This window comes from Perognathus longimembris, chromosome 2, assembly GCF_023159225.1.
Source record: "Perognathus longimembris pacificus isolate PPM17 chromosome 2, ASM2315922v1, whole genome shotgun sequence".
In the NCBI taxonomy this organism is placed as follows: Eukaryota; Metazoa; Chordata; class Mammalia; order Rodentia; family Heteromyidae; genus Perognathus; species Perognathus longimembris.
Genome location: NC_063162.1, coordinates 134,889,737 through 134,905,435, shown reverse-complemented (window position 1 = coordinate 134,905,435; position 15,699 = coordinate 134,889,737). Strand labels below are relative to the sequence as shown.

The 15,699-nt window shown below is 52.1% G+C and overlaps 1 protein-coding gene across 1 annotated transcript in view; it reads right to left on the bottom strand.

Moving 5' to 3' along the window:
* Window positions 1-483: 483 nt before the first annotated feature.
* The window catches only part of Snd1 (staphylococcal nuclease and tudor domain containing 1), a 437,644-nt gene continuing 422,428 nt past the window's right edge, over window positions 484-15,699 (bottom strand). The window contains exons 18-24 of the mRNA XM_048340172.1: window positions 10,487-10,628; window positions 6,815-6,938; window positions 5,936-6,005; window positions 4,906-5,019; window positions 3,287-3,490; window positions 1,188-1,232; window positions 484-1,069 (exon numbers count right to left, since the gene is read on the bottom strand). Of these exons, the coding sequence (XP_048196129.1) occupies window positions 1,004-1,069; window positions 1,188-1,232; window positions 3,287-3,490; window positions 4,906-5,019; window positions 5,936-6,005; window positions 6,815-6,938; window positions 10,487-10,628 (765 nt within the window). The 3' untranslated portion in view covers window positions 484-1,003. The remainder of the gene's footprint in view (window positions 1,070-1,187; window positions 1,233-3,286; window positions 3,491-4,905; window positions 5,020-5,935; window positions 6,006-6,814; window positions 6,939-10,486; window positions 10,629-15,699) is intronic.

Genomic DNA, 15,699 nt, shown 5'->3' with positions numbered 1-15,699 from the left:
TCCACTTCTGGTTTTTTGTTGGTTAATTGGAGAGAAGAGTTATCATCGTCTTTCTTTGCCCAGGCTGGCTTCAAACCATGATCCTTCCTTCCCAACCTTCTGAGTAGCTAGGATTACAGGCGTGAGCCACTGGTGCCAGGCTTCAGAACTCTGTGGATGACCTCATCACCCCTCATCTCCCCTCAATTCTCTCTCTTGGGGGTTTCTGGCATGTGTGGCAGGCTCCTTGCTGGGCACAATATGGCTGGGAGTGTCCTTCCTGCTCCCTCAAAGGCTTGAAGTAGCTCTGGGCCAGGCCAGCCTGGAGGACTTTGGGAGACAACTTGTTGGACAGAGCTAGCATGGAGCACACCAGTCTTCCTTACCAGGGGCGTGAATCCCTCCCAGAGTGGCCTGGCAGTCAGTCCAGCATTATTCTCTGGTCTCCCCCAGGGCTGGGCTACAGAGACCCCAGGCTCTTGGCTTCACTGTGATAGGAAGGGCTGCAGACAGCAGGTACTACTTTATTTGGGCCTCACAAGCTTTAAATACAGAATACGCTGGAGGGCAGATGTGAACACGCTGGCATCTGAGAATGGACTGTCAGAGAAATCACATAATCAACAACTGGACAGAGCGGGGGAAGAAGGGCAGTCTAGGGTAGAGGCGGTGCCATCAGGCAGCTGGCCTTGGGTGTCGCGATCACTCCCTTCACTAGGACAAAGTCTCTCATGGTTCTTCTTGATTTGAGGACAATTAAAAAAACAAAAAAAGTGAAAATAAGAAATAAGTAAAAATACGAAATCATCTGGGAGAGCTTGTGGACGGCAGTGCCGTCATCCGTGAGCATGGGGGTGTTGACCTGCCCCCAGCCCCGATGCCGCCTGACACGTTTCCACACACTGAAGCAAAGCTGGACTCAATCTATGCCCCTGTCTCCAACTGGGTCTGGAGTGGACAACGCCCGCCCAGCAGAGGAAGAGGCTCTGGCACGAGCAGGGCTGGGGGCCAGGCACGGTTCTCCTTAGCGGCTGTAGCCAAATTCATCAGCATCATCGGCTCGGAAGTCTCCATAGCGCCACAGGTTCAGCTGTGAGAGGAAACAGAACATGGCTCTTCAGGGGCAAGGACACTGCTGGAACCCACTGAGCCCACAGGCCAAGCCCCTGAGCTCAGCACCTGACTGAGGCCCCGTGGTGAGAACTCACCCTGGCACTCTTGGCTGACTCCTGGGCGTTCAGGTATTCCGTGATCTGAGGGACACAAGAAGACAGGGGGTGGTCAAGCTGGGGTGGGCTCTCACCTGAACAGCCAGCCCAGATGACGTGCACACGACTCTCCAGAGGAGCCCAGCTCCCAGAGCCAGCTCCCAAGTGGACACATTGCTCTCTGGGATATTCTATTCATTCTAGGCCTGGACTATCATTCCTGTCTTGCACACTGGGCTACCTATCACATCTCTCAAAGACTTTGATCAGGTATCACCTTAATGTAGCCTCAAATGGCCCCATTTCTACTAGAATCCCCTTTTTCTTTGTGCTAGCACTGTGGCTTGAACTTATCCTGGTGTTATCCCTTGTTTTTTTCAGTCAAGATTGATATACCACTTGAGCCATAGTTGCACTTCTTTTTTTTTTTTTTTTTTTTCCAGTCTTGAGGCTTGAACTCAGGGCCTGAGCACTGTCCCTGGCTTCTTTTAGCTCAAGGCTAGCACTCTACCACTTGAGCCACAGTGCCACTTCTGGCCTTTTCTATATATGTGGTGCTGAGGAATCGTTCGTGTATATGAGGAAAGCATTCTACCACTAGGCCATATTCCCAGCCCTCCACTTCTTTTTGATGGTTAATTGGAGATAAAAGTCTCTCAGATTTTTCTGCTTTGCATGGCTTTGAACCACGATAATCAGATCTCAGCTTCCTGAGCAGGTAGCTAAGATTACAGGTGTGGGCCACTGATGCCTAGCCCCTCCAACTCTTGATTCCCTATACCCTACTCTTTTTCCATTGCACTTATCATTTCCTAACATTTGATTTAATGGAATAATATTTAATTTTCTTGAATGTAAGATCCATGGGCACCCGGAGCTGGATACTGTCCTCATCTCTCCTCACTGATGCATGGTAGGCAGTCGTAGCTGTTTGCTGAGACAACTCCTGATGTGTGTTTGCCTCAGGGGCTGGGGCAAAGAAACAGCAAAAACCATCCACAGAGACCTTCATATGGGGATCTGAAGATCTGAGTAAAACCAGGAGGTCTCCAGAGTAGGGGTGGGAGATGTCACGCTTTTCTTGAGACACAGTAGCATTTCACACTAGTGTCTTCTCCCAAGTGAGCCGCTGACATGACCACCAACACCACTGGCCCACAAACCACCAACTGCGGTACTGGGGCAGACAAGGCAAAGCAGAGCAATGGGCCAAGTGGAGAGAGGACATGGTGTTCACCCCGCATTCCTCAGCCCTGCTCTGAGGAGAATGGGGATGGGGAGGAACGGAGTCCTATCTGCTGCTCTCTTGTCAGTTCCACCCTGGTTGGGGGGGGTGTGTGTGGGGGGGGGGGGTGGTGTATGGGAGGACCCAAGCCTGTTTCTTCTCATCTGACTCTCACCTGATTCTCCTCATCTGACAGCAGGGCTGGCCTGCAAGGGGGTGTGGGGTAGTGCTTGTGGAGGCCAGGGAGGACCTAGGACATGTCCTAGGTCCTAGGTCTATTCAATAACTGAATAGAGCAAGGTGGGGCCCTAAGTATGGTCACCTCTGACTGTGGTCAACCTCGGGAAGTAGCAAGCAGCTGGACTACCCCCCCTCCTCTGAGTAGGAGGCCCTGCTCCAAGGTGGACTCTGCTGTCTCATCAATGGTCCTGGGCAGCTCTGGCTGACAGTGCCCTGGGCACTAGGACTGTATGATGGAGAAAGGAAGTGACTGGGAGAGATGGCCAGGCCGGCTTTGACGCTCTCCACTCCAGGCCTGGCAATGCTTCCTAGCCGTTACTCAGCGCACATGTGAAGGGAAACTTTCCGCTCTAGTTTGCAGTTGCATTCTCAGCCAAACCCGCAGCCAATTAATTTGGACTTTAATTAGATTTTTTTTTTCAACTCCAACAATCTCAAATCCATTATCTTTCCCCAGCAGGACCAGGAGGCTGGGGTACTCCTGGCTCCTTCACAGGCTCTGGGTATAGTCTCCAGTGCCCTGTTCTGTGATGCTGGGGGAGGGGAGACACTAGGGGTCCACCTCCACGGGGCGGGGTGTGTGTGTGTGTGTGTGTGCGTGTGCGTGTGCGTGTGCCCTGCCTACATCACCTACCACTTTCTGGAACTGTTTCTCCTTGCGCACTTCCACCATGACCAGCCCCTCCTTCACCAGGCCCAGCCCCACATCGCCCTTAGAATCAGCAAACTGCAGGGTGACATGGGGGCAGCTGGCGCTCAGGTGCTCCACGTTGAGCAGGCACTGAGTGTTCTGGATGTCCCGGACTACGCTGTCCACGGCGTCTGTGCGAGCATCCTCCTGAACAGGGAGCAAGGTTAGTGACAGGTTAGTGAGAGCTGGACAGGGCTGGGCCCTAAGGCCTGTCCATGGACCTCAAAGGACTCCCGTCTCCCATCCTAGATCCCCGTGTGTGTGCACCATTCTTCTCTTTGGCACACCTGTCTTGTAGGAAAAGTGGTCTTCTCTGCCCCACAGTAACTCTGCCCACCCTCAACTCCTACCTTCTGGTCTTGCTCCAGCTCTATGGCCTCATTACATCCCCAGCTGTCTTTGTGGCCATCTTGTGCTCTTGTCACCATCATACTGCCCCTTCATTACAGACTTCCTCTGAGCCCAATCTATGATACTGACCCATTTGTGGTCTATCTTCTTCCCTCTGGCATATTTTGTGAAAAGTAGGAAAAAGCCAATGGTGCTAATTCCCACCTTCCTGCTGACTTCTAGTATGCCACCTCTGGCAGCAGCAGCCTCCTCTTCTTACTATGGGCACCAGGCACCTCCTTGAAGCTACAGCTTTAGCCGGCCACACCCACCTGAGGAGGAGCCATTAGCAGACTGGATCTCCCCTTCTGGAAACCAGCGGCCAGCTAGGACCCAAAGCTTGGGTCCTGCCCTCCTGCTATGCATTCTTCCCCTGGGCTCCTCACTCTCAGGCCATGAGAACACCATACTTTCAAAGCCTCTGTCTATCCTACTATACCTTCCGTTTTTACTCTGCACAATCTTATATGCTCCTACAGTTCTAACATTGCATTGATAATCCTAGGTCTTAAAGGACTGTATAGTTGCCTTAAGCTCCCATAGTCCAAATTGCTTCTCCTTTCCTAGGGTAGGAAAACTAGCACCACCTTAAGTCCCTTGACCACACCCCTCTGATGTTGTCTATGTGTAGGAGACCTGTCCTCCCGTCAATGGTCCTGATATAGCTGTCGTTTTCTTTAGCCTGGATTGTAAGGATCATCTTCCAACCATTCTTTCAGTCTCCCCCCTCTATAATGCCACTGTGAATTAACTCAAAAACAGATTTGACTATATCATGCTTTGGTTCAAAATTCTACTATTTCCCCTCTTGCCTGGGAGGGTAGACAAGGCCATAATACCTAGGCCCTAACTTACTTCTCCTTTCTCATCTCCTTCCACTGTCTGCAAGCCCCCTAGGATCTAGCTATGGTGGCTGAATCTCTGCTCCAACATAACTCCCTGGTTCCCAGCATGTTTTGTTTCTCAAGAATTATTAAAAATGCTCTCATGTCACCTTGTCTGTGGAGCCTCCTCAATTTCCAGTTAGAGTTCATCTCACCCATATCCCGAGTCCTATCAGCAACAAACAATTCATCAGTCCCCATCCTTTCCTGCCAGCCTATAAGGGCTGCAGCCCTGGCTGCATGTCAATGGGCAGTGTGTTCTGGAAGGAGGAAGATGTCCAGACTCACATCTTGGGGCACCTGGATGAAGGCGAAGGCATACTCTGTGGCTTGAGCTGGCAGCACCCGAGTGCTGAAGGCAGGTGGCAGGGTACCCAGGCGGGTAGATGGCAGGATCTCTCTCTGCAGAGGAAATACGAGGCCAAGAGCATGACATACTTGATGTCCTCTTAAGGACAAGCCCCAGGCCGAGCCACTGGGAATTCCACTGCTTGTCCCATGACTCAGTTCCACTTTTCCCTATGCACAGGCTTCCCCAACTGGAGAAGCAGGGATGAAGGCAGCAGTGAGTGGGGAGCTATGATTCACTCTGGGCCCTGTGCTGGCACACCCAGTGGCTCCTATTAAAATAAGCATGATGGCATCTGAACTTTGCTCATTGCTCCCACTTCTTTTTCCTGCCCTGCTTTGAGTTGGAGGCTATCTACTACCTCTTAGGGCAGGAAGCACACCACGACTAGGCTTGTGCATGGTTTCTTGCTTGGGCGGGTGGGGTCACTCCAGCCTGGCAAAACCTCGACAAGTTGGGATGAAAATGGCTACAGCCATACATACCTGCCTGCTGCCCTATCTACAGATTCTCCCAGAGGTTGTCACCAGATTCCCAGGCCCAGCCTAGGAACCTTTCTACCAAGAGTACCATTCATGGGGTCACCTAACTGTCCTTTCCCAGCCACCTCTGCCTGGGGATGTGCTGGGATCCAAAGGAGGAAAAACACTCAGGTCCAGCATAAGCACCAGGAACTAGGGGGAGTCAAGACCTTAGGCCCATTCTTTAGGATGTTAGGCTGAGGAGGAAGTGTGGCTATGCTGATGTTCATCCTTAGGGCCTAGGTGTGAGACCTATTGGTGCTCCTAGGCCTCTAGCCATAGACATCTGCTCTGCCTGATCCCTCAGAGGGCCTGGCCTGCTATATGGACAGCAGAGGAACTCAAAATGCACCAGTCTGTCAGTGAGCTGAAGGCCTTGTGTTAGGCTACATGGATTGGACTGAGAGGTTCCTGCTACACGGCCCCTCCCTTGGTCCCCAACACTCACATTGCCATAGTCGATGTAGAAGACGTGCACTTTAGCCGGAGACTCAACTTTCTCCACTCGGGCGCGGTACCTGCAATGGCATCATGGGCAGAGCTCAAGGGATGGCCCTGAGGAATGTGGTCTCTCTGCGGCCTAAGCAGGGGACCACCACATTCCCTTCCTAGGGTCTCTGGCTGTCACAGAGGGCATTTCTGGCCCAGCTCAGAGCACTGTGGCCACCATCTAATGGAGTCAGAGCAGAGCTAGAGGCAGAGGAGGGAGAGGGGAGCATGTGGAGCAGATTAATGTGTCCTTGGGGTATAAAGCAACAAGACTAATGACTAGATTGATGTCTGCTGTTTAAACCCAGCACACTAAACAGCAGCTGTAATTAGCCAGCAGATCTGTCTGGGAGGCCACAGCAGGGAACATATCCAAGTCACTTCCTCACCCAGGGAAGGCCACAAGCCCTCCCCTTGGTAAATCACACACAAGTGACCTTCTTTGGGCCCGCGAATGCTACTGCTTATGTCCCAGACAGCAGGGGCAGAGGGTCAGGTGGCTGGACTGGGCTTGCTATGAACTATACTCCTCCCCCTCCCATGACATCATTCTTCCTATGAGGAGTGAGAACTGTGTTGGACAGTCCCAGGCAGCAGCCTGACAGCACTTCCACCATGGAGTTCCCCAGGACATCATCTGACCTCCGGATTGGCAAGAGGTGTGTGGGGGCAAAGTGCAGGCCCCAGAGGGGTGAGGAGAAGGGACATACTGGAGAGCTGGCAGAGGCTATCACTAACATCCCAGCAGAAAGCAGACACTGATACCCAGAATCTGATACCCAGCTGTACCTTTGCAAACCCAGGCCCCAGGATAGCCCTGCCAGTCCAGGTGGCTCACCATTCTCCATCTACAAATTTGGCAATGCAGAACTCTCCCCGGCGGGGAGCATAGGAGCCCTCCACAGGGGGGTGGCTGGAGATGTCATTGCGCATATTCTCCATCAGCTTCTCCAGCTGGGTGCCTGTGGGAGGGAGAGGGAGGTGAGACCAGGGGGCTTCATTTTTGGATGGGCCTGAGGGATGGAGCAAGGTATGAAATTCTGGAGGTCACCAGAGCCCTGGCTGCTCCAACCCCCCATGCTGGGAAGCCCTCTGTGGTCTCCACTCAGGCTTCATGCTGTCCACATTCAAAAGTGGAACTGGTGACTTGCTACTGGCCAAGACTACAGGGGCCTTGGGGAATGTGCCTGAGCCTTGACTGAGGAGGCAGGCAGAATGGAATAAGGCCAAGTAGCCTCCTTGATGGTGAGAACTAGACAGCTTGGACCCTAGAGCCTGACTAACAGGCTACTTTGCCCCCTGTTTCCTGGGGCAAAAGTAGAGATAAAAGAAGGAAGGATATTGCACAACTTTGGACTGGGAGTTCAGAATCAGAGCTCTAAAACATAGGGATTTCTGGGAGCTGGGGTCTGAAGCCCACTCCACTTAGTCAAAGCCATTGCAACGCTCATCAGTCTGTGAGATCCATGCTGAATGAGAAGCAGAACTTTCAGTGCTGTCAGATTAGACTACTCTCTCCTTCCCACTCTGATGACCCCTGCTCCCATTTTTCTTTCCCTTTTCTTTTATGGTGGTACTGAAGGCTGAAATCAGGGGCTTGCACTTGCTAGGCAGGTGCTCTATTGTTGGTCCATGCCTCTGGCTCTTTCTTAGCCCTTTTTTTTTTTTTTGGTGAGATAGGGTTATGCTGCCTGTTCAAGCATGTACCTGAATCATGACCTTTCTATCCTTTGTTTCCCACCAGCTGGCATGACTGCGATGTGCCACCACACGTAGTTTCTTTGCTTGAGATGGAGTCCTGGCTGGAAATGCAACCCTCCCAACCTCAGTCTCCCACGTAGCTAGAATGATGGATGCATGCCACCGCATCCAGCTATTGGCTGAGAATGGGGTCTCATGTGTTTACCTGGGCTGCCTCAAAACACAATCCTACACATCTCAGCCATTCAAGTGGCTAGGATTGCAGGCCATTGGTGCCCAACACATAACGTCTCTTTTCACGAAGTCACTGTTGCTAGTCTGCAGGGATCAGTTTTCCTCCCTAGTGCCTTCCTGCGGTGGGCTCCTTGCCCCTGATCTGCTACGCATCAAGTCCCCAATGGCTTCAGCTCTGAGAAAACTTGTCTCAGGTTTTATGGCTCTGTGGTTTTGATTCTAGTTCAGGTTCAGACCTTGTTTGCTCCCTTTCCTATCAGAGGTGGATGGGACTGTGAATGTGTGGTTTAAGTATGTGACTCCCCTTTCTCTTCAGGGCTGAAGGCTGTGCTGGAACAGGTCCAGAACATGTGTTTACTGTTGTTACACTTGCCACCAGTGGCCCTATAAGTCCTTTGTCTATGGTTATGTTTCTGCCACTACACTGTGAGCTCCAGGGCACAGACTATACTCACTTGTTTCTGTTTATTCACACAAGACCTAATAGAATCCCTAGTGCATGTAGGGTGCTTAATAATTCAGCCGCACTGCAAATGATCTCTGCATGTGCGTGCATGTCCAGGGCCCCAGCTTCCACCCAAACAAGGATTTTGAACAGGAGCCACTCTTTGGCAGCAGCTACCCGGTGGTGAGCCCTCAGGGCCCGACCACAGTGCTCCCTGCCCACAATCCCACTCAAGCCTCCCCATCGACGGGCTGTCCTGTACACATCATCTACTCTTCCTTTATGGTTTTCTTGGCCCCCAAGCAATAAAACCAGCCCTGTACCTCCTGCCAAGAGCCCCTGGAAGGTCCTTAGCCAATGTCCGGCTGGTCATTTTCACTCAAGGTCAGTATTTTTGCCACTTTTGGAAGGTGGGGTTTAATTGAAGGGTAAGAGGATGTCCCCCAAGAGGAGACAATGCTGGAGTTTACTTTTGTGGATTTTCTGGAGCCAGCCAAAAGCAGCAGAAACCAGGCAGCCTTCCTGAGGTGCCTCTTCCCTTTCCTTCCAATGTTCTAGTTTTCTTTCTTTCCTGACTTTCATTCTTTTCAGTGTCCTGGCTTGACAGAGCGGCCAGAGACAGCTGGGCCAGGTCCCCATGACAAGGCAGTCAGTCACAGGAACCTTCAAATTGTGCTCTTTGATTTGGGGGTCAGCTACAGTGGGTCTTGCCTATGTGGAGCCTGCATGGAGCTTTTGTACTCTGGGTAGTGTCTACTTAATGCTCCCCTCTCCCAGGCTCTCTGAGGGTCACTTATTAAAAAAATTCTTTTCCTCTTATTATCTTATATTAGTTATACAGAGGGGGGATTTCATTGTTACATTTCCACACATTTACAATACATTCCAAGCAATCTCACCGCCTCTACCCCTGTCCCTTCCCCCTTCTCTCTGAGGGCCAATCGAATTGGCTTTTGTGCTCATGAACAGCTCTTACAACACAGATATGGAGGTAGGCTGCATCATGGGTTCACTTCCACGGCAACTGCTGGGCCAGCTTCCACCAGGACTGTGGCTGACCTCACAAGAACTGAATCCCAAAGGCTCGACTCTGTCTCCACCCCCGCCTCCCACTTTTTCCCTTCCTAAGCAGAGTCAGCCCAGGGCGAGGAACGGGCAAGTTTTCCTTAGTGAAATGACATTGCCACAAAAGCAGCTGCCTGGTAAATATCATTAGAGAGGAAGTGGCTGAGACAAGGCCGTTGGCAATCTGGAGTGGACCTGGGGTGGGGGTAGACAAGCTGGGCAGAGCTATAGCCCACTTTCTGTGTGGCTGCCCCCTCAAGTGCCACCATCTGCAGCCCCTCTGCTTGGATTTACCTCCCTGACCCAGAATGAGCCCTAAGACGTTTATCCTCTTCTCTCAACTAAACTGTTTTCTTGCCCAGGGTAGCATGAAGAGGAGGGGACATGGAGGAGCGAAGGTGGATGTGGGGAGTTGGGCCTGCTCTGGTCCCCGTCCTACAAAGCCCAAGATCTGTGCCTTAGGGTCCCTGGCCAGTCACAGCTATCAGAGACAGGAGGGAGGAGAGGGTCCTTCACAAAGACTGCCAGGGGATAACTTCCCCATGAGCCTGCCAGTTGCCATGGAAACTGGCCACTACTCTGGCTGTGGTAACCTCTGGAAAAGAAGAAACCCAGGCAGAAGCCAGCCCAGGCTCCCGTCCCTCTTGCTTTCCCCAGGAACTGGTGTAAAGGAAGCTGAGCCACCCCAGCCAGTATTTCCTGACCCTATGTAGACAATTTTTCCTCACCTCCTGACAGACTACCAGAGCCAAAAAACCTCATGCCTGGCCTAGCCTGGGGTGTCTGGGAGCAAAGCCATTACCTAAGAGTCTCAGCACCGCCCAGACAAATCTTAATCTCACCCGCCCTCAGAGAATGCACGCAGGCCTGCTGCAGACCTGGGTGCACTCCAGGGTTAACTTCAAGTTGCTGAGATGGCCCCTGTGTCCATCTAAGGGTGTGGACGCAGCGTGAGCCCTGCTGGGGAGGATCCTGGAGCCCCAGGCTGGGCTCCGCCCTCTCGCTGGAGTCTGCCCAGTGGAATAGGCGGGAGCTGCTGGCAGCCAGCAGTGCTCGGGCACTCACCGGTCTCCACATCCTGCACGTAGAAGTGCAGGTCGTCAGTGATCTCGGTCACAAACACTGGCTTGTAGCTGGCAGATCTCTCCTTCTCTTCAAGCACAGGCATCACTTCCTCCACCGGCTGCTCCTCATAGTGGGCCCAGACCTGGAGGTGAGGCAGCACAGGGCAGGGCAGACAATGTGGTCACAGAGGAGACCAGGAAAGGGGCTTTGGGCAAATAGAGTGACTTGGGGGTGGGGATTAGTGTAGGGGCTACTGGGCTGAGCCCCTGGAGATGGAGAAAGGTCCCCTGAAGCTCTTCTGATCAAGTGTTTCTCAGACTGTGGCATACATAAGAAGCAACTAGGAACTGATTGAAAATGTAGGTTTCTGGGTCCCACTCTAGGTCTTCCAAGCAAGAAAAAAAGCAGGCTCCCAGGCGATCTTCATGCACACCACCAGAGTCTCCACCAATTGTCACTGTGCAAGATCTCTCAAATCCTGAGGCGAGCAAGCCAGCCTGGGCTCCTTACACTGTGCAAGAGGAAGTCTCCTCAGCACTTGCCTGGTTCCATCCCTCTCACCTCCAGCAGGTTGCTCTGACCTGGCCCTCTCCACCCTTCCCTCTCTCTTCCTTCCCCAAGCCCTGTGCTGTCAGGGCTGCAATGGCGCAGAAGCTGATTCGACGTGACAGCGCGTCAAGTCCAATCCTGCGGCCAGGAGATTATCCAAGTAGTGAAGCCTGTCAGAGCCGGGGAAGAGGTAGCTTTCCAGCTGAGCAGCCAGAAGCGGGTGGGGAGGTGCGGGGACTGGACCACACATGGGGTCCTGCAGACCTGCACAAAGCCCCAGGTGGTCTAAGTATCAGCTAGAAACTTATGTGTGTCAGGAATCACTCTGCATGTTCTCCAAATACCAAATCACTTAATCAGCACAACTCTTTTAGTAGCTATGACGTTATCCCTATTTTACCACTGGGAACTAGGTACACAGGACACAGGCTTGCAGCCAGAAGCGGTAGCACTGAGCAGAGGGAAAAGCTTGCTTGACTGCTCTTGAACTTGTGTTTGGCTTTGATCAAACCATGTACGTTCTCTGGGTTTCCTTTCTCTCCTTGTAAAATTATCCAGTGTTGACTTAGATAAGTCATCAGCTGGGTGACCCCAAGGAGGAGGTGAAGAGCAAGGATGCTGAAATTACAGAACTTCTTTAGGTGGTTGTTCCTAGAGCCCATACTTCGTCTTTTTTTCCTTCTTTCTTTTTTGGTATTGGGGTTTGAACTCAGGGCCTCAAGCTCTTGCTTATTTTTTTCCTCAAGATGGTTCTCTACTACTTGAGCCACACCTCTGCATCTGGCTTTTTGCTGCTTTATTAGGGATAAACTTTTCCCGTGTGGATTACCTTCGAACTGAGATCCTCATATCTCAGTCTTCTGAGTAGCTACAATTATAGGCATGAGCCATGAGCAGCTGGCACCCTTCTGCTTTTATGTGGTATGTATTGGAGTTTTATCTAAAGAGGAGGAAAGCAGTAAGAACATTCCAAGAAGAATTCAAGGAACGGCTGAGACCCATCTAGACCCAAGCTTGCTGCCATTCAACTGCACTGCCTTTCGTGTGCCACTTGCAGGCCTTTCATCTGTAGCATCTTTCATCTTTGGAGCCTTCTGGCTCCAAAGGGAAGGAGACCTCTAGCTTGGGGACTTCCCTGTCAGATGGCTTTGGGGGACAGCCATATAGGCATCTAAGACCTACGTCCTGATGAGGATGGAGCTTTCCGCTTCAGCCGCCGCTGGTTGCAAGTTTCCCAGATAAGTGTCTACTCAGCCAGTCATTCTCATTGACTGGGCTCCCAGCCCTCTGAGATCTTTGCAGCTCCCAGAATCAATGAGACTTGCACTGAAACTGCCTCTAAGGTGAGAATGTCATCACTACCTTAAGTAGACTGGCGCTGAAACCCTGAGCCATAAGCCAGTCATCCCTGACCCAATAGTCTGGCCCCTCCTCCATTAGCACCCATGTCTCCCACCAATTGCTCAGCTCTATGCAGAGGACCTAATCTTCTCTGCCCTCCCACACACTATTCTTTCTCAGCACTCAGCTCGATAAAGATACAGGGCTCTGTGCTAGCTTGTGAGTGGGCTCTGGGAATGGAAGCCATCCAGGGCTTCCATCCTAACCCTGTCAGCTTCCCAGGCTAGGAGGGAAGGTGCTCCTCAGCTGTGTTGATCAGCTGGGAGCAGACTGACAAGGTGAGAGCAGAAATGGCTAATGAGTCCTCAAGTGAAAAAGCCTCAGGTGACAGCATCCGGCTTTGGGTTTCCTCTCTAGGGAGATAGGTGAAGCCTCATTTGAGGCTGGCGCAGGTGGGCAGCAAGCTGAGGTCATGATGCAAACCAAAGCCTCAGGGATGGCCTTCATCCCTCAGTATTGGGGTCAAGTTGTGCATGCTGCCACCTGAGCTGAGGACAATGAAAGCAAGATTTCTCCATACAGAGTAGCTGGAGCCTGAAGGTTGCGAAGAAGCATCCAAGAGAATAAGAAGAGCTGCTCAGGGAGGAAAACAATCCTGTTCTGAGAGAAGGCTGAGCTTGGCCCTTTGCATGGTGGAGCGACGAGGGTTCCATCTCACTCTTGGGGGACAGCAAAGTTGTTCCCTGTGACTTGGCAGCCAATCGTCCTAAGCAAGCTGGTTAGTGCAGCCTGGGCCAAATAGTTTCTTAGTGGAATGGAGTCAGGCAGCTGGACTGGGCTGCTCAGGTCCATATCCTTCACTGACATTGCCCTCATGCACAGCTGAGGAGACAGACAACTGTCAGATAGCTCCTTGCCCACAGCCATTCCAAGCCTCTTGGGGCTCAAATCCCTGATACTTGTCTTGGGGAATTCCCACGGTAGATGCACCTCTTCCTAGACCTCTATGAAGACAACTAGGAAAACTCAAAGACCCTTTCCAGAAGGAACAGTCCCTGTGTACATAGACAAATAGTGCTTTAGGTCTCTACCCTCCAACTCTTGGCATAGGGAAGGCTGGGGAAGGACCCCTACAGTCTGCAAGTTGGGCAGAGGAGACCTGGGTCTGCTCTAAGCACAGCAGGGGCCAGGGACCTTGGGAGACCACCCATTTATGTGCCTGGCCCTGCTCTTGGGCCACCTCAACGCGCATTAATGTGAAGAGGCTCTGCCAGCTTTTTGATTGACAGTAGGGCTTATGGTCTTCTGCATCAAGTCTAACGCCAAGATGGAGCTCTGTCCTAAGGCAGAGCACTTCTCTGACCCTCTACAGTCCTGGCTGATGTCCAAGGACTGGCACAGCAGGAAAATACTGTCCTCCTTAGCCAGGCAAGTTCCTGTCTTGTTCAGTCCTCTCTGCACTGCTGCAGCTGCTTCAGGAAAGGAGCCTACCATGCCCAGCATGGGCAGGGCCGGGCCAGGTCAGCAGTGGAGGCTGTCTCCCTTCCTGGTCTCCCCAGGGGGAGCCCTGGCCCTCTCTCTTCCCAGTACTTCCTCCCAGGGGAGCTCCAGGTCCTCCTCCTGGCAGGAGATGGGGAATGTGGGCTGGGGCTCCACTGGCTAGAATCTTTCCTTTCTAAATCCTGTTTAATATCCCTGCTCCAGGGGTGGGGCTGGCATGAATCCAGGGTGGCTGCAGTCAAGCCCTCAGCAGGAAAGCCAAGCTTAATAAAAGCCAATCAATGGCTAGTGCAGCCCAGTCCAAGGCCCTGCTGGGCAGGAGTGTGTGTGTGGGAGACAGGGTAAGCAGCTGCCATCTGGGGCTCCCTTCCTGCTACTCAGGCCTTTCTAGAACCCCTGAGGAGTAGGTGGGGGGTCACTCTCTATCAGCCTCCTGCAGAGCAGGGGAGGGCACAGGGAGGGATTAAACCCAGCAGGGAGGCAGCTAAGTCCTTGCAGCTGAGAAAGCAGCACGGTCAGGTTGGCAGAGACAGACAGACTAACTAATGTCCACAGGCACATAATCATACTGCCCAAAGATTTCCACACACATGCCACCTCACAAAAAGTCTTGGAATTTCCTTTCTTAACTTATTAGCTCATAGATGCAAATAGTGACCTATCCTAAGGTGAATAAAAGAAATCCCTTACCTTGCTGACCTGGTCTCTCCCCCAGTTAAATAGGCCCTAAAAGGGTCACAAGTGAAGTAAAACATCTCCCATACCCGAGACCCGTCCTCAGGTTACTGTCCCCAGACTGACCTCCAAATGCTTGCTGAGAGCTGTGGTTGCAAAGCTCTGAAAATGCTGTTCCCATGAGCCAGGCAAGCCAGGCTGGCCCCTCAGGATTCTTAAGTGGATGGGGATTTGAAGGAGAGACCCAGGAGGCAGGCCAACCCTGCCACTGAACTTCATGCATTGCATTTTAATGGGATGAATAAAAATGTGCAGCCTGAGTAAGTAATTAATCACTGCTAATAACTCTTCATCATCAAGTGGCACCAGCAAAATGACAACTTGGGCTTTCAGACAAACCTGCTATGTAGTAAATAAGGATCCCTAGGTTCAACCTGGCATGAAATCTCAGGCCAGGTTCCACTCCCTGGTCTTCCCTGCAGCCTTCCCAGGCCCTAATTAGGAAAGGACACGTGTGGTAAAGCAGCTTCTAGGTTCCGGTGAGTTGTCATGTGTTGAGTAGCCAGAAAGTAGGTCTAGAACACAGGTCTTTCCATTCAAGGCCTTGGTCTCAGGGGCTGCCATGCAAGCCACGAGCATCCCCCTCAGGGAAGGTCCAGCTCTGTAACAAATAGGAGGCCATGGCACTGCTTTGGCTTCCTAGAGCAGCCAGAGGACACAGGGTGGCAATCTTAAGTGCAGTGGTCACCATTGCAAAATCCAATAAGAAGAATATGACTCATTTCCCGATGCTTCTCCCATTGTGCTGGGAAGACAGAGTTGAATGGGAGCAGGAACTAGAATAGGGAGTGGGAGAAATTTGAGTTCTGTGGCGATGGGGCCTGGCTCCTTCAGGACCTGGGCCGTTCCCTTTTCCTGTCCTTGTTTTCTAAGCTGCTTCCTACTGCGGTCCATCACCCACATTTTCCTGCTACCTTTAAAAGGTGGACTGGCTGCTTACATTCACACGGGGTAGAAGAGACAGCGAGCTCCAGGAGGGCAGTCCCTGGTTAGCCCCAGGAGGAAGACAGAAGGCCTGAGTGAGGAGGTTGTTCCTCTGAGTTGGGGGAGAACATGGTGCCTTTTGGAAGCACAAAGCCCCCCACTCT